This window comes from Gymnodraco acuticeps, unplaced genomic scaffold, assembly GCF_902827175.1.
Source record: "Gymnodraco acuticeps unplaced genomic scaffold, fGymAcu1.1, whole genome shotgun sequence".
Taxonomy (NCBI): Eukaryota; Metazoa; Chordata; class Actinopteri; order Perciformes; family Bathydraconidae; genus Gymnodraco; species Gymnodraco acuticeps.
The window spans coordinates 751,637-777,697 of NW_022992059.1; the positions used below are offsets into that span (position 1 = coordinate 751,637).

A 26,061-nucleotide genomic window follows, 5' to 3' on the forward strand; every position below is an offset into this window, starting at 1 on the left:
GATGCAGCTAATTAAAGGCTGCATGAAATGTGTCCATGATGAAAAGAGATGGGCTGAATGATGATGCATCTAAAATACTTTTGGAATCTCACATTGAGTCTTTGCAGTTTTGCCAACCTGCATTGTGGTTCAAAAATAATGATTGAAGGACTTTATTTTGCCAATTGACATAGATTAAAGCTGTATTAATTAACATTTTACGATTAAAAGTGGAACAAATAAGTCATTTGTGCTTCTGCAGCATTTAGTCTTTCGTTTATACTATTTGTTGCGTCCTTAATGACCCTTTTCATTCATCCCCCCATGCCCCATGCATGTTTCATAGATCTTGCTTAAAAAAGCAGAAAAACTATTCAGACAAACTTATGTGGGTAGTTTGTGGGAAATAAAGTCAAAAGGTGTATAAAATTACACATTATGCCGTTTTGGTCATGACTTATATTCGAACATGATTGAAGCATGTGTTGTTTGTTTCCAGAAGAACCAAGGTAGAATACATGTATTTATACTCTATCAATGAAATAAAAGCAACCTTAAAACTATAAATAAATAACCTTTTCCGTATGTGTTGCAATCTACCTGACATTTTTGCTGAACTAAATCTGTGCGCACCACTTTAAGCGGTTTACAATGTGCATGTAACATCCATCTGATGTGTTTTCCAGGGCAACGCTCTGCCAAGTCGGTGCTTCGCGCAGACTGTCCGTCCCGGTGGTGGAGAACCAAGCAAACATCATGGCTTATTTACCTTGGTAACCACTAGTGACCCGGACACAGTATTTCTAAATTAGAGTTATCAACGCCTTCCTAAAGTCACATTTCTGTCAGTGTATGAGGAGGATTTCACTTGTTTACTTTGCCTCTGCTACAACTGAGTCAGGAAGAGTTTGAGGTGCTGTGAGGACAGACTGCTTTCCCATTAAAGAGTCACGGGGGACAGAAAGTGAGGCAGATGGGAAGACAGTTCCTCTGTCAGATGAGACGTACATCCAGAGGTTTATTCTTGTGGTGTGATGAAGTGGTGCTGAGAGGAGATTTCCTTTTGTCATGTTGGAGGGCAGCCCCTGAAATAGCTACTTTTTAAAAGGGCTGGTGCTCTAAAGCTGTACGTGCTGTTTGGATTTGACCTTGTTTGACAGTATTTTGCACCTGGTTTAACTCTTCTTATTATCCAACTGCAGACACAATCAGTGATTGACCTTTACCTTGTCTCTGTACAAACTGCACACATATTAGCTGTCAAAATGTATTTCACATAACTCTGTGCCCTCTCCACACTTCTAAATACACTTTTTTATCACCTGCACTTGATACTGATAATTCCCTTAATCTCCCAAGGTTTGGAGAAACTGAAATTCAATCCTGAAATTCCTGGCTGCACGCCTGAATGTAAATTACACTGTGATGATTTTTTTTTATAGCTTCCAAGAAAGACCTCTTTTGGCCAAGACATAAAAAATTACAGGGAGTGCAATGTATAGAAACTAATACTAACCTTGTGGAAGAAGAAAGCCTTTTACATGTGGTGTTTAAAACCTAAAAAAAAACATGGATATTTCGGGCTGTCTAAACTATAGCAGTGTAACCACAGGGTAGATCGGCCCATGATCATGCATGCAGGACACACACACAATGAGAGGCCAGCAGTCTGAAAAGATGGACATTATCCAAACTAAAAAAAGGCAAAGGGGTCAAATGTTCTGTTTAAGATCAGAATTTAAAGGGCTCCTATCATGCAAAATGCACTTTCTGATGTCTTTTATACGTAAACATGTGTTCCCGGTGTGTCAGGGAACCCTCAAAGTGTCTGAAAATACAACCCTCTCTCTTTTCCTCCATACCCACATCTCTAAAAACGGGGGTACAACGGAGTTGATCCAGATTTGCTCCCGATATGACGTTATATCGGAAATGTGGGCGGGCTTTGCGCCCTATCAGAAACGTTGCTATCAGAAACGTTGCTATGTATATTATGCATTTATTTCAAAGAGGACCATGCGTACAAATACATTAATCTCAGAAAAAAGAAAATATGAATTATGCCAGATTATAGCTAATTTTCATCTGCAGTCCTCAATCTATCAGAAACGATGCGTAACGTTTTGGAAGTAATATGGTCTGTGTTTACATTAGCAAGCATCGCTAACACTCAGAGCTAACGCTGTACCGGTGAGAGTATGTATAAAGAAGCAGGATATAAAAAGTTTTTTTTTATATATCTGAGACCTATAATATATGCCTAAAAATAGTACAATAGGTGACCTTTAAAAAAGCTTTAGAATGCAATTCCTAGCCGACAAGAGTCAAATGTGAAAAATGCTCTTATGATGTGCTGTTTCCAACCTTTATTTGTCCCATGACAGGAAGCTGCAGTGACCTATCAAGTTAACACGCTTATTGTCCCGTGTTCCCTTACACACTACCTGCATTATTTAACACCTCACGGGTCTGAAAGAACATTCCCCAGTGAATGGACCCAGCAGTGTGTGCGCCACAGTAGTCTTCGAGGAACAATATTTTTCTGTACCCTGGTTTGATCGTCGACATGTTTGCGGCAGCCACTAAGAACTTTGTGAAGCAGGTGGGAGACACAGGGAGGCTGATCCCCGTCCCCAGCCTGAGCGAGGCCGACCGCTACCAGCCGCTCAGCCTGGTGTCCAGGAAGAGGAAGAGGCATTTCTGGAAGAAGAACAAGCACGCCTCCACCGCTTTCTCACTGAAAGACATCCTGGTCGGGGAGAAAGAGATCACAGCAGGTACAGTGATGAAACACAAGGATACTTTTTGGGGTATTTGTTGGGACCAATGATAAATGTGTCTTCTAACATAAAAAAATCCATATATTTTACCCCGTAAGCAATTTACAGTGCCATAATCTGTATTATCTTATTCCATCTCTACATTGAATTGTATGATTACACTGAGGGTACTTTTTAAATACTCTATACAAATGTATATGGTTGCCTCATTCTTTAAAATGGAAGTAAGATGTCTTCAGCATCCTTTTATGCTAATCTTCCAAGAATTCAATCTGATGTTCGCAGTATCTTTGGAAATCTTGAAATATCAACTGCATTTTAATAAATAACTGTGGGTTTAAACAAGTTTTTTTACCCAGGTTTATTCAACTCAATATTGCACATTTTCTTTGATTGTTTTAAGATGTTGAAGCCCTAACATACGTTTATAATGTTGTCACCTTTTAAATGATTGTCGTGTAGTAAAAAGCAAAATCATTTCCTAATGAGTGGGAAGGAAGTACATCGAAGCAGAAACAATTGCAATATATCCCAGCATAATATGATCACATCCCTTTGATTTATTCTCAAACAGGAGTATCTTCTTATCAGCTCCTCAACTACGAGGATAAATCTGACGTCGCCCTCAACGGTCGGTTAGGAAACCACCTCCTCAACGATGTTGGGTTCAACATCAGCGGGTCGGACTCTGTGGCCGTCAAAGCCTCGTTCGGCATCGTCACCAAACACGAGCTGGAGGTGCCCACGCTACTGCGAGAGCTCAACTCCAGGTAACACAACATATCATCAGCATAGAGTCAGGCTGATTGGATGCAATGCCATCTCTGTAATGTTTTATTAATAAGTGAGGTCAATTATTATTTGTTACCATTCATTATGTATATTTTTCAAAAAAGAGCTGAGGTAGAAGTATCTTAAGAGTCATGCAAATGTTATACAGTAATATCCTTCTTGATACCTTGCATAGACTGCATCATTTTAGACAACTGAATGAGTTTCATTTGATTTCAAACTGAAATTGTTTACATTTCCATATAACCTAAATGAAGTGGGGCCACAATATATAGATTGATCAACCAGCAATGGGCCAAATACCACATCACATCAAACGTGTACAACTCAGTTGATTATATAATGAATATCCAAATGAGAAATATCTGGGCTCATGTTGATCTCTCAAATGTAAACAATGGAGGACACATTCATTGTCCACTATATCTAGATTGAGGTTTTTTCCCCTAACAAAAGCTTTAAGTCAACAGCTGACCTCTGACCTCTTGTGACAGAAGGAATATGAGAGGACGGGTTTCCCAGTAAGGATGAATAAATGATCATGTTATTCTACACTGGCACGCATGGCTGTCTCTACATACAAGAAGACAACACAAGAGTGTTGTTCGATATTAACTGGTGTCAAACTTGTGTTGGAGATATTGGTTTTAGCCAAATGAATACCCGACCAAACGTCAGATGTTTTATTCTCCTGTGTCAGGAAAGTGGACCTGGATCACTGCCTGGTCCGGCAGTCTAAGGAGAGCGGACGCACGGCTCTCTGCGTCGTTGTGGAGAGCATCCGGACCACCCGTCAGTGCTCTTTGACCGTGCACGCCGGCATGAGAGGGACCACCATGAGGGTAAACACAAATACATTTAGACACACTTTGGGAATGCACCACCACCAACTTGTAGTGAATAAAACTGTATAAGAAAATTCAGACACTAATTCATCCCAAGTTGTTCAAATGTCCTGCATTGAAGTCAGGTACTATACCAATGGCGGGATATTTCAACTCTTAATCTTATATTTAACAATGTCAAATGTATTGGAAAGTTTCCAATTATGCAAAATGCACTTTTTGATGTCTTTTATACATACATATGTGTCCTCTGTGTGTAAGGAGACTCACAAAGTGTCAGAAAATACAGCCCTCTCTCTTTTACTCCTTTTTCACATCTCTGAAAACGGTGGTTCAACGGAGCTGATCCAGATTTGCTGCGGTCATGACGCGTTAATAAAAATGTGGGCTGGCTTTACGTTGATCTCCTGGCAACGTTCCGCCCACGGCCTTATCGTCCGCTATCAGAAACAATGCGCAACGTTTTGGAAGTAATATGGTCTGTGTTTACATTAGCAAGCATCGCTAACATTCAGAGCTAACGCTGTACTGGTGAGAATATGTGTAAAAAAGCTGGATATAAAAGGTACTCACCTTGTGGTAAACCTGCGAGAGAGAAAGCGTTTCAGCTCCATACTGTTTTAGAAATAATCCTTGTTTGGAACATAATATGGCGTTTAACCACGACAGCGTTTAGCTGAGTTTCTGCTGAGTAGATACTCTTCTCTCTGCAGCTCACTGCTTGCATGGTCCAAAGGGGCGTGGCCAGCAGCAGCTCGGTTACATTTAAAGGGCCAGACCCGGAATCAGCACTTTTGTAACAGGGCTGAAATAGAGGGGCATGAGGCATGGCGACAATGGGTGATCTGTTTGGTATTTTGAGCAAAACGCTTCATAGACATGTTTTTTTATAGATCTGAGACCTATAATATATGCCTACAAATTGTATAATAGGAGACCTTTAAATAAACGTTAATAAAATGGCTAGTAAAAGACACGAAACATTTCAATTTTTGAAAGAAAAAAACTACAAGATCTTCAAAACCTTTTTGTCTTTTTCTTCCCAAAAAGTCACCTGGCTGATAAACAGGTGTGCCACTCAGCTTTCTGTTGTGATGTAGTTTCAGATCGACGACGGCAGGAATCCTAAAGGTCGAGACAAGGCCATCGTCATCCCGGCTCACACTACCATCGCCTTCAGCATCTGCGAGCTGTTTGTCCGACTGGACGGGCGACTGGGTAAAATAAACACCTACTCTAACTCAACACTAAACACACACAAAATGCTCCTTATCTTTATGAAAATGATTGTTGAAACAACTTCTTGGGTACAGTGTAGAATATTGAATAAAACATTGAAAAAAGTTTGAAAACCAAACATATTCTTCAGTTCTGTTACAGTGCTGAAATTAGTAACCACTCCCTTGAATGAAATAGTTTTTCTTTCCAGTGTTTTTCTATCACCGGCTCTAATCTACTAATGACATTGACATGAAAGTCAACAGAGCATTTAAAGGATAAGGAGTAGTTTGTGCGTAAATTGAAGGTTTGCATCCCTTCATGGGAGCATCAGCACCTGAGGCTCCTCTACAGTCTTCATGCTTCACATTCTTATAAAACTATAACAATGTCTTCACTTAGAAACATGAAAAGGATCTGTTCCGCCTCTAGAGTTACGGTGTCATTATGACTTATGACCAAGCAATAGTGGCACCTGAAATTACACCCTTTACACAACGTAATACTGCAGATAGTGTATTGAGTTTTAAAGGATAATGGGCCTAATGGGTAAGGTGTCTGACTTCTAATCAGGAGATTGAGGGTTTAAGTCCAAATTTCCCTTTGTGGTTAAAGGTTCCAACCTTATTTGAATCAAAAGCAACGAAAAACGGTTGCTTCCATGTTGAGCACAGCTGCTAAAACAGCTGCTATTAAAACACTCACAAGCTAAAGCAATGATCAAACATTCGAACAAAACCTAAAAGGAGTTAACATATTCGAATAAATATTCGAAATGGATCCAAGGTTTTTGTTCTTGACCCCAATCTATATTCATTTTTTTCTTCTTGGTCAGATATTTGTGTAGCCCCGGAGTCTCAGGGTGGGTTTGAGCGGGAGCAGATCCGGGAGCAGCTCGGTGGTTACATTGGTCACTTCTCGATGGGTCGTCTTCGCCGCTTCCTGTCTGGAATAATCTATGGAAGCCCTTTTAGAGCAGGTATATTTATTGCCTTTTTACAAAATAAAACAAAAGTATTTTACTGCATGTTTGCCATTTTGCTTTATCCATCCATTGTGTAGATAACCAAACGTTTGAGGAGCTAACCCACTCTGACACATACATGGATGACATGGTTACAGACTACTATGAGAAATCTGCCAGCATGACGGACGTGTCCACTGCCTACCTGAGAGAAAGCAACCACACACGGGTCAACCTCCTCAAACACAACATCCCCAAGGGGCCCTGCGCGCTCTGCGGCATGGGACCCCAGCGGCGGGAAACTGTGTACGGCTGTCTGGAGTGCACGACCGGTGGACAGAAATACGTCCGGCTGCACGTGGTGCCCTGTTTCGATCTGTGGCACAAAACGCTGAGGTGAAGAAGAGATTGTTCATCCTCTGGGGGTGCAAGATGAGTGCAACTGTTTACAGTTTTGAAATGTTTGTTCTTGTAAACTTTAAAATAAAAGTCACGGAAACTTTCCTTGGGCTTGACTCTTTCTTTAACAACAACATATTTACTACGAGGACCACGCCACGACAGTATGGTGTTTGTAGGTTTAATGGAAGAAGTAACAATTCATTAATATGGAGGGGGTGATGAGATGAGACACTTCAAATACGCACAAGTTAAATACGAAGGTAGAAGAGATGTAGTGATGAAGGGATGGAGGGTTGTAGGGATGGAGGGATGGAAGGATGAAGGGATGGAGGGTTGTAGGGATGGAGGGATGGAAGGATGAAGGGATGGAGGGATGAAGGGATGAACAGATGTAGGGATAAGCTATATAGGGCTGAAGGGATAAGGGATGAGGGAAAGGAGGGATGAAGGGATAAGGGATCAGGGAAAGGAGGGGTGAAGGGATAAGGGATGTCAGCATGAAGGGATAGAGGGCTGTACGGATGGAGAGATGTAGGGATGAAGGGATGTAGGGATGAACGGATGTAGGGATGTAGGGATGAAGGGATGAAGGGATGTAGGGATGAAGGGATGAACGGATGTAGGGATGAAGGGATGTAGGGATGAAGGGATGAAGGGATGTAGGGATGAAGGGATGAAGGGATGTAGGGATGAAGGGATGAACGGATGTAGGGATGAAGGGATGAAGGGATGTAGGGATGAAGGGATGTAGGGATGTAGGGATGAAGGGATGGAGGGATGGAGGGATGGAGGGATGAAGGGATGTAGGGATGAAGGGATGAAGGGATGAAGGGATGTAGGGATGTAGGGATGAAGGGATGTAGGGATGAACGGATGAAGGGATGAAGGGATGGAGGGATGAAGGGATGTAGGGATGTAGGGATGAACGGATGAAGGGATGTAGGGATGAAGGGATGAACGGATGTAGGGATAAGCTATATAGGACTGAAGGGATAAGGGATGTCAGCATGAAGGGATAGAGGGTTGTACGGATGAAGGGATGTAGGGCTGAAGGGATAAGGGATGTCAGCATGAAGGGATGAGGGAAAGGAGGGATGAAGGGATACGCTATATAGGGCTGAAGGGATGAAGGGATGTAGGGATATAGGGATGGAGGGTTGTAGGGATGGAGGGATGGAAGGATGAAGGGATGGAGGGTTGTAGGGATGGAGGGATGGAAGGATGAAGGGATGGAGGGATGAAGGGATGAACAGATGTAGGGATAAGCTATATAGGGCTGAAGGGATAAGGGATGAGGGAAAGGAGGGATGAAGGGATCAGGGAAAGGAGGGGTGAAGGGATAAGGGATGTCAGCATGAAGGGATAGAGGGCTGTACGGATGGAGAGATGTAGGGATGAAGGGATGTAGGGATGAAGGGATGTAGGGATGAACGGATGTAGGGATGTAGGGATGAAGGGATGAAGGGATGTAGGGATGAAGGGATGAACGGATGTAGGGATGAAGGGATGTAGGGATGAAGGGATGAAGGGATGTAGGGATGAAGAGATGAAGGGATGTAGGGATGAACGGATGTAGAGATGAAGGGATGTAGGGATGAAGGGATGAAGGGATGTAGGGATGTAGGGATGAAGGGATGAAGGGATGAAGGGATGGAGGGATGGAGGGATGAAGGGATGTAGGGATGAAGGGATGGAGGGATGAAGGGGATGGGGGGATGAAGGGATGTAGGGATGAAGGGATGAAGGGATGGAGGGATGAAGGGATGTAGGGATGTAGGGATGAACGGATGAAGGGATGTAGGGATGAAGGGATGAACGGATGTAGGGATAAGCTATATAGGACTGAAGGGATAAGGGATGTCAGCATGAAGGGATAGAGGGTTGTACGGATGAAGGGATGTAGGGCTGAAGGGATAAGGGATGTCAGCATGAAGGGATGAGGGAAAGGAGGGATGAAGGGATGAAGGGATACGCTATATAGGGCTGAAGGGATAAGGGATGTAGGGATGTAGGGATGTAGGGATGAAGGGATGAAGCGATGGAGGGATGAAGGGATGTAGGGATGAAGGGATGAAGCGATGGAGGGATGAAGGGATGGAGGGATGAAGGGATATAGGGATGAAGGGATGAAGGGATGAAGGGATGTAGGGATGTAGGGATGAAGGGATGTATGGATGAACGGATAAGCTATATAGGGCTGAAGGGATAAGGGATGTCAGCATGAAGGGATAGAGGGTTGTACGGATGAAGGGATGTAGGGCTGAAGGGATAAGGGATGTCAGCATGAAGGGATGAGGGAAAGGGGGGATGAAGGGATGAAGGGATATGCTATATAGGGCTGAAGGGATAAGGGATGTCAGCATGAAGGGATGAGGGAAAGGAGGGATGAAGGGATTAAGGGATAAGCTATATAGGGCTGAAGGGATAAGGGATGTCAGCATGAAGGGATGAGGAAAAGGAGGGATGAAGGGATGAAGGGATAAGCTATATAGGGCTGAAGGGATAAGGGATGTCAACATGAAGGGATGAGGGAAAGCAGGGATGAAGGGATTAGTGGATGATGGGATGTAAGGCTTGAGGGCTGTATGGATGTGGGGATGAATCGATGAAGGGGCGTCGATGGGTGGAGGGAGGAAGGGGTTTGGCTAAGTATGAGGTAGGAAGGGAAATGTATGAGTAGAAGGGAGAGGGAGGGCTGGTTGAGAGAATGGAGACAAGCGATGGCTGGATGTTTGGGTATAGACTAAGCCATGATTAGAGATGGGGTTGAGGCCTGCTCCTGAAGCTAAGTTAACAAATTAGCTTAATTCAAGTTGTTACTTCAGTATCATTTTGCATTGTAAAATGCACAGTATGGATGTTGTTGTATCATTGACATCAACCAATTTCTACCTGTGCTGTGTGTTTACTGTTGCTGCCAGATGCTAAATTATTTAGTGGGAGTTTCAGGTTGAACTGGACAGGAGGGATCGTGTGAAGAGCACCTGCCTGGTATTGTACTGTTCCAAGTGTTTCATTTCTTTTGAGCAGGACTTTGTGCTTCCACTGTGTCTAATAATGTTTTATGTTGTACATCAAAACTAATGGTTATTTCCACTGAAGTGAAGTTACTTGCAGTGGGGTAAATAACAGTACAATTCTGAGATACTTGTACTTTACTTGAGTATTTCCATTTGATGCTACTTTGTTCTTTTACTCCACTACGTTTATTTATTTTAGTTACTTTAGTTACTTTACAGATGTGGATAAATGACGTGAAATATAATCAATACTTAAATCAGACTTTAGATCCACCTGGAGTACAAGCTACCCTGCAGTATACAAAGTCATTCAAACTAGCCGCACCTTTACCAGCTTTGAGAACACTTTAAAGCATCACTAATTATATTAAAAACATATCATAGATATCATTCTGAAATTGATCAATCTGCTTAATGAGTACTTTTTAGAATATTTCCATGTTAATACTTTTGTACTTTTATTCGAGAAACATTTTGGTTGCAGGACTTTTACTTGTAAGAGTATTCCTAAGTCTGGTATAGGTACACGATCTGAGTACTTCTCCCACCTCTGGTTATTTGCAAAGGAAACATTTATAATATCTCTTCTTCAAATGGAAATGTGCAATTGTTTCCTTAGGGTACTGTGGTTCATTTTAAATGACTTTTATATGTTAATATGCGTTAGTTCATTAAATATACTTAACAACGTTTTTGAGACAAGCATTGTTGACACTACACAACTTGTTAGGCAAGACACTATAATTAGGGTCTATCTCAATGTATTGTAATACTGTACTAAACAATACATAGATATACCCTATAACCTGTTAAGCACTGAGCCTGTTTTTCAGGTCTCAGGCTCGAAAATGACATTCCCAGAACAAATGACCATATCTTCCCTTCTAAAAGTTACATTAATAATCTTTTTTCTCAAAGTAATGATAATGTCACGGTAGAGCGAAGGAAGCAGGACCCAAATGCAGATAAACTGATAATACCTTTATTTCAAGGATAGTGAAATAGAACTTTGGACAGACAGAACACTCACCGGTGAACACAGTCAACAACAAAAGACGAACCGACAAAGACAGACAGAAAAACCAGAACTTAAATACACACAAGACTAATCACACAAACAAGACACAGGTGAGGAGGTAGGAGAAAACACAGAGGCACCAGGTGAACACAATCGGGTAATCAGGGAGGGAAAACAGACAGAAAGCAACAGGCAGGAAACGGGGGTGAACAATTTACAAAATAAAACAGGAAACCCAAAGATAGAAAAAGACAAGACAAAACAACAACACAGACAGATCGTGACAGTACCCCCCCCTCAAGGGACGGATCCCAGACGTCCCAAAACAAAACTAAAAAAGTCCAAAACCTTAAGCAGGGTGGGTGGAGGGGGTCCGGAGGAGGGACGCATCACTAAGCCACCAGGGTGGGTGGAGGGGGTCTGGAGGACGGGCTTGGGCTGACAGCCCAGGGGCACGGCAGAGGACCAGGAAGGGGTCTCGGGCGGACGGCCCGGGAGCAAGACAGAGGACCAGGAAGGGGTCTCGGGCGGACGGCCCGGGGGCAAGGCAGAGTCCAAAATGGGGACCATGGAGGGGTGAAGGCAGCGGCAGGAAGAGTCAGGGGGCCGGGCCCGAGGGCGAAGGCAACGGCAGGAAGAGTCAGGGGGCCGGGCTAGAGGACGAGGGCAGCGGCAGGAAGAGTCAGGGGGCCGGGCTAGAGGACGAGGGCAGCGGCAGGAAGAGTCAGGGGGCCGGGCTAGAGGACGAGGGCAGCGGCAGGAAGAGTCAGGGGGCCGGGCTCGAGGGCGAAGACCACGGCTCACAGAGGGCTGGGCCCGTGGGCGAAGACCGCGGCTCTCAGGGGGCCGGGCTCGAGGGCGAAGACTGCGGCAGGAAGAGTCAGGGGGCCGGGATCGCGGGCGAAGACCGCGGCTCTCAGGGGCCCGGGCTCGAGGGCGAAGACCAGAGAGCTCCGGAGGCCAGGCAGGAAGGCGCTGACGGGACAGTGCCGGGGACCGGGCAGGACCCGGTGTCGGAGCTGATGGGACAGGCCTCTGCAGGATCCCCCACGGAAGAGGACCAGGACACGGGATTTGCAGGACCCCCGGCAGGAGAGCAGTCGGCGGGGCCTCCAACGGCACAGGACATAGGATTGGCAGGACCCCCGGCAGGAGAGTAGACGGCGGGACCTCCAACGAGACAGGACAAAGGGTTGGCAGGACCCCCGGCAGGAGAGTAGTCGGTGGGGCCTCCAACAGCACAGGACAAAGGGTTGGCAGGACCCCCGGCAGGAGAGTAGTCGGTGGGACCTCCAACGAGACAGGACAAGGAGCTGGCAGGACCCCCGGCAGGAGAGTAGTCGGCGGGGCCTCCAACGGCACAGGACAAAGGGTTGGCAGGACCCCCGGCAGGAGAGTAGACGGCGGGACCTCCAACGGGACAGGACAAGGGGTTGGCAGGACCCCCGGCAGGAGAGTAGACGGCGGGCCCTCCAACGGGACAGGACAAAGGGTTGGCAGGACCCCCGGCAGGAGAGTAGTCGGCGGGGCCTCCAACGAGACAGGACAAAGGGTTGGCAGGACCCCCGGCAGGAGAGTAGTCGGCGGGGCCTCCAACGGCACAGGACTTAGGATTGGCAGGACCCCCGGCAGGAGAGTAGTCGGCGGGGCCTCCAACGGCACAGGACAAAGGGTTGGCAGGACCCCCGGCAGGAGAGTAGTCGGCGGGGCCTCCAACGGTACAGGACAAAGGGTTGGCAGGACCCCCGGCAGGAGAGTAGTCGGCGGGGCCTCCAACGGCACAGGACAAAGGATTGGCAGGACCCCCGGCAGGAGAGTAGTCGGCGGGGCCTCCAACAGCACAGGACAAAGGGTTGGCAGGACCCCCGGCAGGAGAGTAGTCGGCGGGGCCTCCAACGGCACAGGACAAAGGATTGGCAGGACCCCCGGCAGGAGAGTAGACGGCGGGACCTCCAACGGGACAGGACAAGGAGCTGGCGTCGTCTGGGGAGCCAGCAGGAGACGAGGTGCTGGAGTCGGCCGGTACGCCGACAAGACTCGGGGAGCTGGCTTCGGCTGGGGAGCCAGCAGAAGACGAGGTGCTGGAGTCGGCCGGTACGCCGACAAGACTCGGGGAGCTGGCGTCGGCTGAGGAGCCAGCCCTGTAGCCGAAACTGGAGTCGAGCCCATGGCTTCCGGGGACGGTACTGTAGCCGGAACCATGGCTGCTGGGGCCGGAACCATGGCTGCGGGGGTCGGAATTGAAGCCAGAATCATGGCTGTAAGGTCCGGTTCTGGAGCCGGAAACATGGCTGTAAGGTTCAGTTCTGGAGCCGGAAACATGGCTGTAAGGTCCAGTTCTGGAGCCGGAAACATGGCTGTAAGGTCCGGTTCTGGAGCCGGAACCATGGCTGCTGGGGCCGGAACCATGGCTGCGGGGGTCGGAATTGAAGCCAGAATCATGGCTGTAAGGTCCGGTTCTGGAGCCGGAAACATGGCTGTAAGGTCCGGTTCTGGAGCCGGAAACATGGCTGTAAGGTCCGGTTCTGGAGCCGGAATCATGGCTGTAAAGTCCGGAGCTGAAGCCTGGATCATTGCTGTGTGGGCCGGTACTGAAGCCGGAACCTCCAACGGCACTTCAGTAGGGACTGGAGAGGGAACTCGAGAGGGGACTCGAGAGGGAACTTGAGATGGGACTAGAGTTGGGATTTGAGAAGGGACTAGGGAAGGGACTAAAGGAGGGACTGGAGATGGGACTAGAGATGGGACTAGAGGAGAGACTTGAGAAAGGACTTGAGAAAGGACTAGAGAAGGGACTAGAGAAGTGATCTGAGGAGGGACTTGGGAAGGGACTAGAGAAGTGATCTGAGGAGGGACTTGGGAAGGGACTAGAGAAGGGACTATGGCAGCTGGGCAAGAGCTGGGTCTGGAACCATGGCCGCTGGGGCCAGAACCATGGCCGCTGGGGCCAGAACCATGGCCGCTGGGGCCAGAACTGGGACCGGAATCATGGCTCTTGGGGCTCGGGCTGCTAGCCTGGACTTGCGACTCCTTCTCCTAGAAGCCGCCTGAAGGCTCCGTGGACCTCCAAAAGCCAAACGAGTTCCAGAAAACGACTCCTGGACAGGAGCAGGAACTGGGGCAGAAGCACTGGTTGACTCCAGACGGAACACACAGAGACGGTTGTATTCAGCAGGCTGGAAATCACACACCCAGAGGAAGTCCAAAATCCAGCCAGGTAAGAACTTCACCAAGTCTGGTTTCTCCATAGCCAACCGGTGCGCCTCTACCAGAGCGGCCTCCCTCTGCCGAACACTGGACGCTCCCTTCCACCAATCATAGCAGCAAGCCAAATAAAAGGAAAAATGTTGTAGTTCCACCTCAAATGGATCATCTGCTGGGTCCATTTCTTGGTCGGTTCGTTCTGTCACGGTAGAGCGAAGGAAGCAGGACCCAAATGCAGATAAACTGATAATACCTTTATTTCAAGGATAGTGAAATAGAACTTTGGACAGACAGAACACTCACCGGTGAACACAGTCAACAACAAAAGACGAACCGACAAAGACAGACAGAAAAACCAGAACTTAAATACACACAAGACTAATCACACAAACAAGACACAGGTGAGGAGGTAGGAGAAAACACAGAGGCACCAGGTGAACACAATCGGGTAATCAGGGAGGGAAAACAGACAGAAAGCAACAGGCAGGAAACGGGGGTGAACAATTTACAAAATAAAACAGGAAACCCAAAGATAGAAAAAGACAAGACAAAACAACAACACAGACAGATCGTGACAGATAAACCTGTGAGTTGGATGTAGAAAAATCAGAATCAATATAGATGCTTTTTATTTTAAAGAAAATTGTTTCCTTATGGTACTGTGGTTCATTTGAAATGACTTGTATATGTTAATATGCGTTAGTTCATTAAATATACTTAACAACGTTTTTGAGACAAGCATTTTTGACACTACACAACTTGTTAGACCCTACATATAGTGTCTTGCCTATCTCAATGTATTGTAATACTGTACTAAACAATACATAGATATACCCTATAATGTATGTTTATTTAATGAAATATATCTATAATACATCGGAGGAGTATTATTACTGATATAGTTTATTTCCACTCGTTTCCCCTCCCTGCCGCTAGAGGGCGCAGTGGTTGAAATGTAACTCGCCTCAGACCGGATGTGTCAAGTGTCAACAAAATGCTCACACGTGTGGAGTGGTAGAGGAAGAAGCATGTGTAACATTAGCCCTACATTTACCATAATACGGAGAAATACAAAGAATTAAACATAAGTGCGTGAACAGTTACCAAAATGAAGTTTGCTTATAGGGTAAGTACGCGACTGCTTGCTTGTAGCATCTTTCTGCAGCTAACCTTACTTTCCGGGAGAAAACGTCACACCAGACTTCACTCAAAATGTGTGCAATTGAATATGTTATTGTATATATGTTAAGGAAAAGAGTGAGAACTACATAAACAAATGTAGGATATATTGTGTTAGTATTCACACTTATATTCGGCTGACGGATATTATAGAAAACCGCATTTTATTGTTTTTAAAAACACTTTTCTCTAACCGTTTTCACTAATAGACGTTGCTAACTTCCCACATGTGTGAATTGAGTTCGGGATGAAGTTCAATTCATACCAGCGAATGTGAATTTTAAGTGATTTCTAAAAGAAAAACACTGTTTTTATTGTAGTTTTCCAATCTGCTCGGAGCGGTCTATCGTCAGGGAAATTTGAGTTTCTCTAAAGATGGCAACGCTGTGATCAGTCCGGTTGGAAACAGAATCTCTGTCTTCGACTTGAAAAAGTAAGTAATGGTTAAAAACAGACGTGGTTCTGTGAAGCCCTGCCTGCAAATCTATGTTCAAGACGAGACACATTTAAATGATGCATGAACTAACTGGTGTCACAATTTCTCCTTTAGCAACACATCTGAGACATTACCCATCTCCACTGTCAAAAACATCACATGTGTGGGTCTCTCCCCTGATGGGAACATAGCAATCGTTGTGGATGAAGGTATGACTTTCTGTCTCTTTCTTATGTTTGAACTCCAGTCGATGTGCTGTTGCAGGGGGAAACATGTCTCTATGTTTGTGTCACACAGATGGAGCAGCAGTGTTGGTCAGTCTCATCACCCGAGCCATCCTTCATCATTTCCACTTCCACAAGCGCGTCAGCAGCATCCGCTTCTCGCCTGATGGCAGGTCAGGATGAACTTCATTCATGAAATATATTTTAAAATGTTTCTTCCCAGGTCCTAAAGAGAAATCTTCACGTTACTTTTCCTTGACCACCAGTGCAAAATCTAAAAGATATTTAATGTACTGTAAGATAACATTTAATGTCAGCTATTATTGGTGAGAGAATCACAAAAATAGTAATTCAAGTTTTTATAATATTAATTGTTGCACCAAACACGTGAATGGACTTAAAATGTCTCATTTGTTGCACTGTTATCAGTAAATGTTGGAATCAGATATGTGATCAGTGCCAGAATCGGTAGAAATGTTCCAAAAGATACCGGATATGTTTAAAGCTTTTTTACATTATGGACTATCTAGTTCCTAAGTTACTGGTTACTTAAAATGTATTTCTGCAATATTGTTTTGATACAGTCACCTAAAGTCAAACATAAATAATGCTGAGTTTGAATGTGTTTGTTCCCTTGCAGGAAGTTTGTTGTCACAAAGGAAAACGTAGCTCTGATGTACCACGCTCCTGGAAAGCAGCGTGAGTTTAATGCCTTTGTGTTGGACAAGAGTTACTACGGTCCCTACGATGAAACCACCTGCATCGACTGGACGGACGACTCCAAGTGAGTCAACGTTTATTGGCCTTAAAGTATTCAAAAAGCTGCGAAAAACAAAATGTCTCATTGTTGTAACATTTCCCTTTAGGTGTTTTGTAGTGGGCAGCAAAGACATGTCCACGTGGGTGTTCGGTGCAGAGCGCTGGGCCAACCTCATCTACTACTCCCTCGGGGGACATAAGGACGTCATCGTGGGATGTTTCTTTGAGAAGGACAGCCTGGATGTGAGTTTATGTTCACTCTTGTCCTTTGTGACTTCAGCTGTAAGGACATGTTGTTTTGCATGATGAAAAGACCTTAAAAGTGTCCCTTTGTTGTCAGCTGTACACGGTGAGCCAGGACGGGACACTGTGTGTGTGGGAGAGTGACACGGAGCTGGACGGCCTTGTCCTCACAAAGAAACAGGACAAACCCAAGCCTCCAAAGGAAGGGGAGGAAGAGGAGGACGAGGAGGAGGACAGGGTGGAGGGACAGGAAGGAGAGGTCATCAGAGGGAAAGCTGAGGCTCGAAAAGACAAGGGGGAGACCAAAAACGTTCGATTCAGGCAGATGAGCAAGTAAGACGCTTCTTGTTTTCCTTTTATTATTTTGATGGGAAATAGCCTACAAAAACACTGTAAGGTTCATACTGTGCCAACCATCCTGCTCTCCATTAGGCGTCTGGCTCTGTGCAAAGAGCCGGTTCATCTGCTCTAAGCTATAGTAGCAGCATCACCCATTTACATGAACATGTGCTGTAGCTTAGAGCTAATGTATTCGAGTCCTTTTTTCTCCTCGTTAAATGCTTTTCAAAGTTCTCAAACTGCACTTTTTCCTCTTGTAGGCACTTTTTCAACAAGGAGGGGGATTTTAACAACTTGACGGCTGCCACCTATCACAAGCAGACCCACATCCTGGTCACAGGTTTCGCCTCCGGGATTTTCCACCTGCACGAGCTTCCAGAGTTCAACCTTATCCACTCCCTGAGGTGAGAGACAAGTTGTTTTTGTATGTCTGCAGCAACGACAAATCCCAGAAAAAAGATGTCTACATTCATGTGATATATTTTGTTTAGTGGTCCGATATTAGGAATTATGATGTCATCCCATAAACCCGATAAAAGTATTAATAGCCCCGATAATATACAATATATTTTTTGGGTAAAAAAAAAGAAAACAATACTGCGGTGTGGGTGGATTGGGATGAGGGGCGCTTGTTTTTCACTCGGCTCCTTCCGTTTTGCCAGTACTGTGGTATTAGTGGTTTAGGAAGAGGGGAGTTCTTCACAAATCCAGCGCTCCCTAACTCGTGCCTGGCTGTGACGTAAATGGTGTGCGGCCGTGAAGCCAGGACAGTAAACAAACATGTCGCCGGTAGTATGGGACTATTTCAAATTTCAGAGTTAGATAGTTCGCTTGCTATTTGTATTAACAAATGCAGAAGTTCCACGAGGAGGGAAAAAGGCAACGAGCTATAATACTTCCAACCTGATTTGTCACCTGAAACATCGCCATCACTACGATGGTGTGTTAAAAGCGTACGAAAACGCCTGCGCTGCTAAACTAGCGGCGAATCCAAAGCCAGCTGCACAGTCAAAACTGTTCTTGGCTTTGTTTTGTTCATAGTAGTAATGCTCATGTCATTTGCTCACTACTAGTCTTTTTTTTACCACCAGGTGTGCAAAAACTACAGGTACATTTAATATATATATATTAGGGCCGGGACTTTAACGCGTTAATTAAGATTAATTAATTACACAAAAATTAACGCGTTAAAAAAATTAACGCATTTTAATCGCACTTATTTTTGCACCGCGGAACGTTTCTCACTGGATGAGTTTCAGGCGTACCGATTATACTGGAGCACCAACTAACGTTCATGACTTCAGACAACAACAAACCACAGTGAACAACAGTGGGAAATGTTGTTTTAAAAAACGGACGGATGGAAGCGTCGATAAGAGCACGGTTGTGTGCAAATTATGCAAAAAGGAATTCGCATATCACCGCAGCACATCAAGCCTCAAGTATCACCTCAATGCAAAACATATAGCAGCTAGCGTGGAAGCTAGCGTGGACGTTAGCCTCTTTTATCGCGTTCACACCAAAAAGAGCCGGTACTAAAATTAGTTCATGAGAACCTTTTTACCCCCACGAAAGTCCCTGCTAGAGAGCAGAGAGCTGCTAGAGAGCAGGGACTTTCGTACGGCTCTCTTGTGAGAAAAGAGCTATATTTCTGATTGGCTGGGCGGATTGCAAACCACGCCCCGTAAAACTCCCAAAAAGTTTTGTGAAGCTGCCATTTTATTATCCTCGCAATAGCATTATTAGCATTAGCCCAGCGCAGAAACGCAGAGACACTAACTTATGGCAACACAAAATAAAACATGGGAGCGGTGGAGATGAGGAGGTGTCGGCGTTCTGGCGATTTACTCGGAAGGCTTCAGTAGAAGCTGCTGGGACTCCCAGCAGCTTCTACTGAAGCCAGTCCCCAACTCCGGGGACTTCCGGCCGGGGACTTTGGGCGGCAGTATACGCCGTGAAGTGGTTTGCGGCCTGCCAGTAAACCCAAAGCAGAAGAAGAAGAAGTGACGTCAGCGGCTTCATTTGCCTAATCCTCCCCCAGGTTCAAAGAGTTCTCATGAACTAAATTCTCATGAACCTTTGTGGGAAAAGTACTGCGGTGTGAATGCGCCTAATGGTATACTAAAATCCATGTGAAAAAAATTGCTTCTCACTGTTCTAAGGTCAAATATGTATATGTGATTAAAAATGCCATTAATTTCGATTAATTAATTACAAAGCCTCTAATTAATTAGATTAATTTTTTTAATCGAGTCCCGGCCCTAATATATATATATTATATTATTATCGGTTATCGGTCTTGAGAAGCAGGAAGGTATCGGTTTAAAAAAACCAATATCGTGCATCCCTAATTTTGTTACGCTTCTTCTTGCAGTATTTCCGACCAGAGAATCGCCTCAGTGTCTATAAACAGCTCTGGAGACTGGATCGGCTTCGGTTGCTCGGGTAAGAACCTCTTTCTTTGAATATTTTCTTAACTCAAAAAGTACCTGACTTCTAAAAAGACAAGGTTTGTTGTTTCAGGGATGGGTCAGCTGCTGGTGTGGGAGTGGCAGAGCGAGTCGTACGTCTTCAAGCAGCAGGGACACTTCAACAACATGTCCTCGCTGGCCTACTCTCCAGACGGACAGTACATCGCTACAGGAGGAGACGACGGAAAAGTGAGTCCTTCTTACTTTAAAGGTCTCCTATCATGCAAAGTACACTTTTTCATGTCTTTTATACATAAATATGTGTCCCCGGTGTGTCAGGGAACTCACAAAGTGTCAGAAAACACAACCCTCTCTTTTCCTCCGTACCCAAATCTCTAAAAACGGGGGAACAACGGATCTGATCCAGATTTTCTGCCGATATGACGTAATATCTGAAATGTGGGCTGGCTTTATGCCCACAGCCCTATCAGAAACAATGCACAATGTGTTTTGGACTTAATATGGTCTGTGTTTACATTAGCAAGCATCGCTAACTCAGAGCTAACCTGTACTGGAGAGAGTATGTATACAAAAGCAGGAAATAATAAAAGGAACTCACCTTGTGGTAAACCCGCAAGAGAAGAAGCATTTGAGCTCCATACTGTTTCAGAAATAATCCTTGATGTGGTTTGGAACATGATATGGCGTTTAAGCTGCATTTAGCATTTAGCTGTATCTGGGTAGAATTCATCTGCATGTGTTTTTTTTTTGTTTTTTTTTGAAGCTACGGACCCAGAATCAGCACTTTAATAACAGGGCTGAAATAGAGGGGTATGAGGCATGGCTACAATGGGTGATCTGTTTGATATTTTGAGCAAAACACATAACCTATAATATAATAGACCTTTTAATTTTATTTATTTTACCGTGGATTACATAAGGGATTCTGATCATGTCATCACGGTGTTCTCTTCTCCCCAGGTCAAAGTGTGGAACACAAACAGCGGCCTTTGCTTCGTCACCTTCACAGAGCACACCAGCAGCGTCACTAAAGTCACCTTCACCTCCAGCGGCTTCGTCATCGTCAGCGCTTCTCTGGACGGGACGGTGCGAGCGTTCGACCTGCACAGGTGACCCACGGCAACGCTGGTCCCCTTCCAACTCCTAATGGAGACACACTGACAGCAGAAACGTCTCTGTGTCTAAAGGGAAACGACTTTTAAATGTCAGTGTGTACTTTTGTGATTACAGGTACAGAAACTTCCGGACGTTCACGTCTCCGCGGCCTGCGCAGTTCTCCTCCCTCGCTGTAGACGTCAGCGGAGAGCTGGTGAGCGCCGGCGCTCAGGATTCATTTGAGATCTTTCTGTGGTCCATGCAGACAGGCAGACTGCTGGAGGTACGCACACATTCATATATATATATATATATATATATATATATATTCATATATATATATATATATATATATATATATATATATATATACCTGGGTTCTACCACATTTCCTTTTTAAAGTTTAAAGTTTTTCATATTTTATGATATCATATCAAAATCTCATCTCCCTGTGACGGTGCTGGAAATGTTGTTTTTGAAACACTCAATGCAACACATATGAAACTTTGATCTGTAGAAAAGAAGACTTTTTGAATAAAGGCTTTGGAGTTATTGTAAATGTTTGGATCACACAAGTCTGACACAGTGCTGATAATCTCCCACTAGAATCTGACCCTACTAATAATACATTTAGTCAACATTAAGCTGTCTTTGGCTCTTTTCTGCTGTAATAAATGTAAATGTCCCCCTCTGTGGGACGAATAAAGTTTTCTGAATATAATACTAATATTATTGGTGCAGTTTAATCAGAAATACCAGCTTTAAACACAATGCTTAGTCATGCAAGAAAACAAAAACCTGCACAGAATGTAAACGTTGCTTCCAAACTCTTCAGCACATTTATTAATTATATTCTCACATGGCTCATGTTTAAAAATATTCATATTTTTCCATCCCTGTTATTGATAGGTCCTTGGGGGCCACGAGGGCCCGGTCAGCTGTCTGTGCTTCAGTCCGGTCCACTCCATCCTGGCCAGTGTCTCCTGGGACCGCACTGTCCGGCTGTGGGACATGTTGGACAGCTGGCAGGTCAAAGAGACACTATCCCTCACCTCTGATGGTAAATACACACGCTGAATATTTCATTATACATACAATATGCATTATCTTAATATCTATTATTACTGCACATATTTTATATTTTATTTCAATGTAAATACTGCTATATTTTTACTGTATTCTTTAAATATTTTGTAATGTTATTATAGTTTTCTATCTGTGTTTTCTGATTCTGAATATAAGGAACCTATGTTATTTCTGGAGTGTTAAGGGACTTTATTGTATGATTGTTCCAGGTTATAAATAAAGTCCTACGACAGGTGAAGTAGGTTCTGATGGTTCAAAAATAGAACATAGCGATTTTGATCAAATTCTGCTTCATAGTGGATAACAAGTCATTTCAAGGCCCTAAACATGTTGGAATAACACAAGAAACAACGTTTGTCTTTTGCGATGGATAATGTAGAGCAGTGGTCACCAACCTTTTTAAGCCCAAGATCACCGACCTCGGCCTAGGTGAAAGGCAAGATCTACCTATTGCAGAATCGAGTGATAAAGACGGCCCAGACAGTGCTTCCAATTTGAGGCCTTTTTTTATAGGCTAATTGCATCTGAATTACTGTTACAATGAAGGCTCCATAATCAGCTCACGGCATATAGGCAGGGGTAAAGTGCTATTTCTTTTGAGTGGGGGGCGGATCTCACCTCCTCTAGGGGGGTCCTCACCTCCTCTAGGTCCTATCCTCCTCTAGGGGGGTCCGGGGGGATGCTCCCGTACAGACATATTGAAGTTGAAAGCATCAATCTGGTGCACTTTGAGAGCAACATGAAGAGATCTAGGGATACATCTCTCAGCACCCATATGAAACAGAACTGTCAACAGATTTTCTTTTTCTTTATGGATATTTTACAAATCACTCTCCTTTTAAACTGTATTCTTGTTTTACTGCTATATAGTATTTCATACCTGTTTTTCATTTATTCTCTTATTGTTTGTATAACTATAATGATCATATGAAGGTGTGCCGCGGAAATAATCTTTTGAATAATTTGTGACACAACCGTTTTAAACACTCAGAGTCCTTTAGCTCACCTGAGCCCCTCAGTCTGACAGGGGGAGGACTCTCCTCCAGCTTGTTGTGGAAACAGCTCCTTATGTCCGTTAGTGCAGCTAGCTAACCAGATGCTAACATCACGGTCCCCGCTAGCACCGGTCTCTCTCTCTCTCTTTCTCTCTCTCTCTCTCTCTCTCTCTCTCTCTCTCTCTCTCTCTCTCTCTCTCTCTCACACACTAAATGCGCTATTGCCACACACACACAGCCCCGAGCTTGAATGATACAAGCACACGTGTATTTCCCATAGGTATTTCCATGCAACTCTCTGATTGGTCTGGTGACTTGCCTCTGTTGCATTCACTGAACACGGGAAATTGCAGTCCTCTCTTGTGTTATGATGAGGTTCACGTAAAGCACGGTTAATGTATTATATTATTGAGGTGTCTCAAATATACGTCAATCAAGTGGCACCTGCTAACGGGGTGGTGGATGATAAGGTTTACATCTAAAAACCTATTTTTCAAACATTATTATTATTTTTATTTTATTTTTATTTATTTTGTTATGTTTTTTTTAACGGTCCGCGATCTACCCGCACCACACTACTCGACTGGTTGGCGACCACTGATCTACAGTATCACTGCTATCATATGTGATGTCATATTCTGCTGTATATTTTCCTCTCAGGTTTGGCAGTGACGTACCGCCCTGACGGTCAGGAGCTGGCTGTAGCCACTCTGAACGGGGAGGTTTCTTTCTGGAACCCACAAACGGCGACACAAACCGGCTCCGTGTCCGGACGCCACGACCTGGAGACGGGCCGCAAAGAGACGGATAAAATCACAGCAAAGCAGTCCGCTAAGGGGAAGTGAGTGAGAGCTGAACTCATTTCCTTTGGTCCAATCAAAGCGGATAAGGCTTTGTGTGGAATATAAGATTCAGGATGCGCTTCCTCGCCTTTGTTCATCCAGGTCCTTCACGTCACTGTGCTACTCTGCGGACGGGGAGTCGGTTTTGGCGGGAGGACAGTCCAAGTTTGTCTGCATCTACAACGTGAAGGAGCAGATGCTCATGAAGAAGTTTGAGATCTCCTGCAACCTGTCCTTCGATGCCATGGAGGTACGACTTTCAGAGCAACATCACACACTTCAAGGAATCTTTCATGTTCCACAGAAGGATCCAGTGATCACCAATATGCTTACTCGGTTCTTGAACTTGTTTTCCCATGCTGCCTTCAGGAGTTCCTGGACAGGCGGAAGATGACGGAGTTCGGCAGCCTGGCTCTGGTGGACGAGGGAGCTGGAGACGGGGAGGGAGTCAACATCAGCCTGCCTGGAGTCAGGAAAGGTATGCCATCACTTAAAAGAGCTGTTATGAAGAATGATAATCCACAAAAGGGTTGGCATCATTGCTGTCCAGCTGATGATCCAAAATGGTGGTCTATTTTTTACGCCGTGCTCTGTATTCGCTTGTGTTTTTACTCATATTTTCTGTATGGTTTTTTCTTTAAAGGGGATATGAGTTCTCGACACTTCAAGCCTGAGATCAGAGTGAGCTCGCTGCGGTTCTCTCCTACTGGTAGGTTGTCGTTAAGTATTGAGCGTGCTAGGAATGTCTGATAAAGAGGATAGAAAGGGTGCTTATGAAATGACAGTTTTGGAAATATAATCATTTAATTATCTAAACACTCTAAAGTTATCGTTTTTTTTTGTCCATCCGTCAATTAACACATCAAATGGAATGTCCTCTATCATACTTTGTTATGCAGCTGGCAACAAGTTGAGAAGGAATTGAGTTTAAATGTCGATGGGGGAGTATAACATCTGTAAACACGGAGAGAGCAATGGTCACCTTACATACTCTGAATTGTATTTGTTGTCATATTTTTTATTTAAGTCAATCTAATGGGAAACTGCGGTCTTAAAGGTTTATTAAGTGTTTCCATGTTTTCTCAGGTCGTAGCTGGGCGGCCACCACCACCGAGGGTCTGCTGGTCTACTCCCTCGACGGCTCTCTGGTCTTTGACCCCTACGACCTTGACATGGACGTGACGCCGGCCAGCATCCGTAAGCAGCTGCGGCTCCAGGAGTGGGCGCCGGCCATCGTGCTTGCGTTCAGACTCAACGAAAAAGCCCTGAAGCAGGAAGTGCTGGAAAAAGTGCCTCATGAGCAGAGTGAGTCCATCTCAAATGATAATGAAATGATCTGCTCCCTCTGAACGTGATCAATGATATTTATTTATTTGATCTTCCAGTCCCAGTGGTTTGCAGCTCTCTTCCTGAGATCTACGTGGAGAAGCTTCTGGGCTTCGTGGCGGCGAGTTTGGAGAAGTCGGGTCACCTGCAGTTCTACATGACCTGGGCCCAGAGCCTGCTCATGCTGCACGGACAGAAGCTGAAGAACAGGTACGCTCCCAGGCCCTTATTGATTTCCCTTCCCGTCTTCATATGATTATGGGTGACTGATTATCTCTATCTGCTGTGCAGGTCGGGAGCCATACTGCCCACGCTGCAGGCGCTGCAGAAAAGCATCCAGAGACACTTTGACAATCTGTCCAAACTGTAAGTATTAACGTTTTTGGCCACATCAATCCCTACCGTCTTATATCGAGCTTTAATCAACACAACTCTGAAGCCACAAATGAGTTTCCATGTCATTTCCTGTTTTTGTAATGCAAGAAATCCTCCTGAGCCCTGACACTCTTACCTCTGTTCCTACTGTACAGGTGTGACTTTAACATGTATAACATTCGCTACGCCGTGGCCCTGTCGAAGCAGAGGGGCGTAAAGAGAACCGCGGAGGAGGAGGAGGAGGAGGAGGAAGAGGAGGATGAAGAGATGTCCGAGAAGATGAGCGTGGCCTCCATCGAGGAGGCAGAGTTGATGCTGTAGATCTAAAGCCAGGACACATCATTCCAACAAAATGGCTGACATCACTGCAAAGAGCAACATATTATTGGACTGTAAAAGCAAACCGATGTTGTCTACTTCAGAAAACATGATTGTAAACTGTTTTTTTTATTAAATGCATTTTAATGTCTTTGAAAAAGAACTAAGCTGTAAGAGTGCATATCTTAGG

The 26,061-nt window shown here is 44.8% G+C and overlaps 2 protein-coding genes across 3 annotated transcripts; both read left to right on the forward strand.

Annotated features, from left to right (window-relative positions):
• The first annotated feature begins 2,545 nt into the window (after positions 1-2,545).
• Positions 2,546-6,978, forward strand: pjvk (pejvakin). 2 transcript variants are annotated; one of them, XM_034202211.1, is made up of 6 exons: positions 2,546-2,756; positions 3,334-3,529; positions 4,252-4,393; positions 5,497-5,614; positions 6,450-6,593; positions 6,677-6,978. In XM_034202211.1, exons 1-6 carry the CDS (start codon positions 2,546-2,548, stop codon positions 6,976-6,978), a joined length of 1,113 nt encoding a protein of 370 aa, XP_034058102.1. The 2 variants fall into 2 exon arrangements, with proteins under 2 accessions (XP_034058102.1, XP_034058103.1); XM_034202212.1 differs by lacking the exon at positions 6,450-6,593.
• An 8,212-nt stretch (positions 6,979-15,190) lies between these two features.
• Positions 15,191-26,034, forward strand: pwp2h (PWP2 small subunit processome component). The gene is made up of 21 exons (XM_034202179.1): positions 15,191-15,348; positions 15,722-15,834; positions 15,952-16,046; positions 16,135-16,234; positions 16,702-16,845; positions 16,928-17,063; positions 17,161-17,396; positions 17,663-17,806; positions 19,777-19,847; positions 19,926-20,062; positions 20,795-20,943; positions 21,065-21,212; positions 21,839-21,989; positions 23,671-23,851; positions 23,955-24,102; positions 24,222-24,330; positions 24,496-24,561; positions 24,939-25,157; positions 25,238-25,388; positions 25,470-25,544; positions 25,709-26,034. Exons 1-21 carry the CDS (start codon positions 15,331-15,333, stop codon positions 25,872-25,874), a joined length of 2,757 nt encoding a protein of 918 aa, XP_034058070.1. The 5' UTR covers positions 15,191-15,330; the 3' UTR covers positions 25,875-26,034.
• Positions 26,035-26,061: the final 27 nt, after the last annotated feature.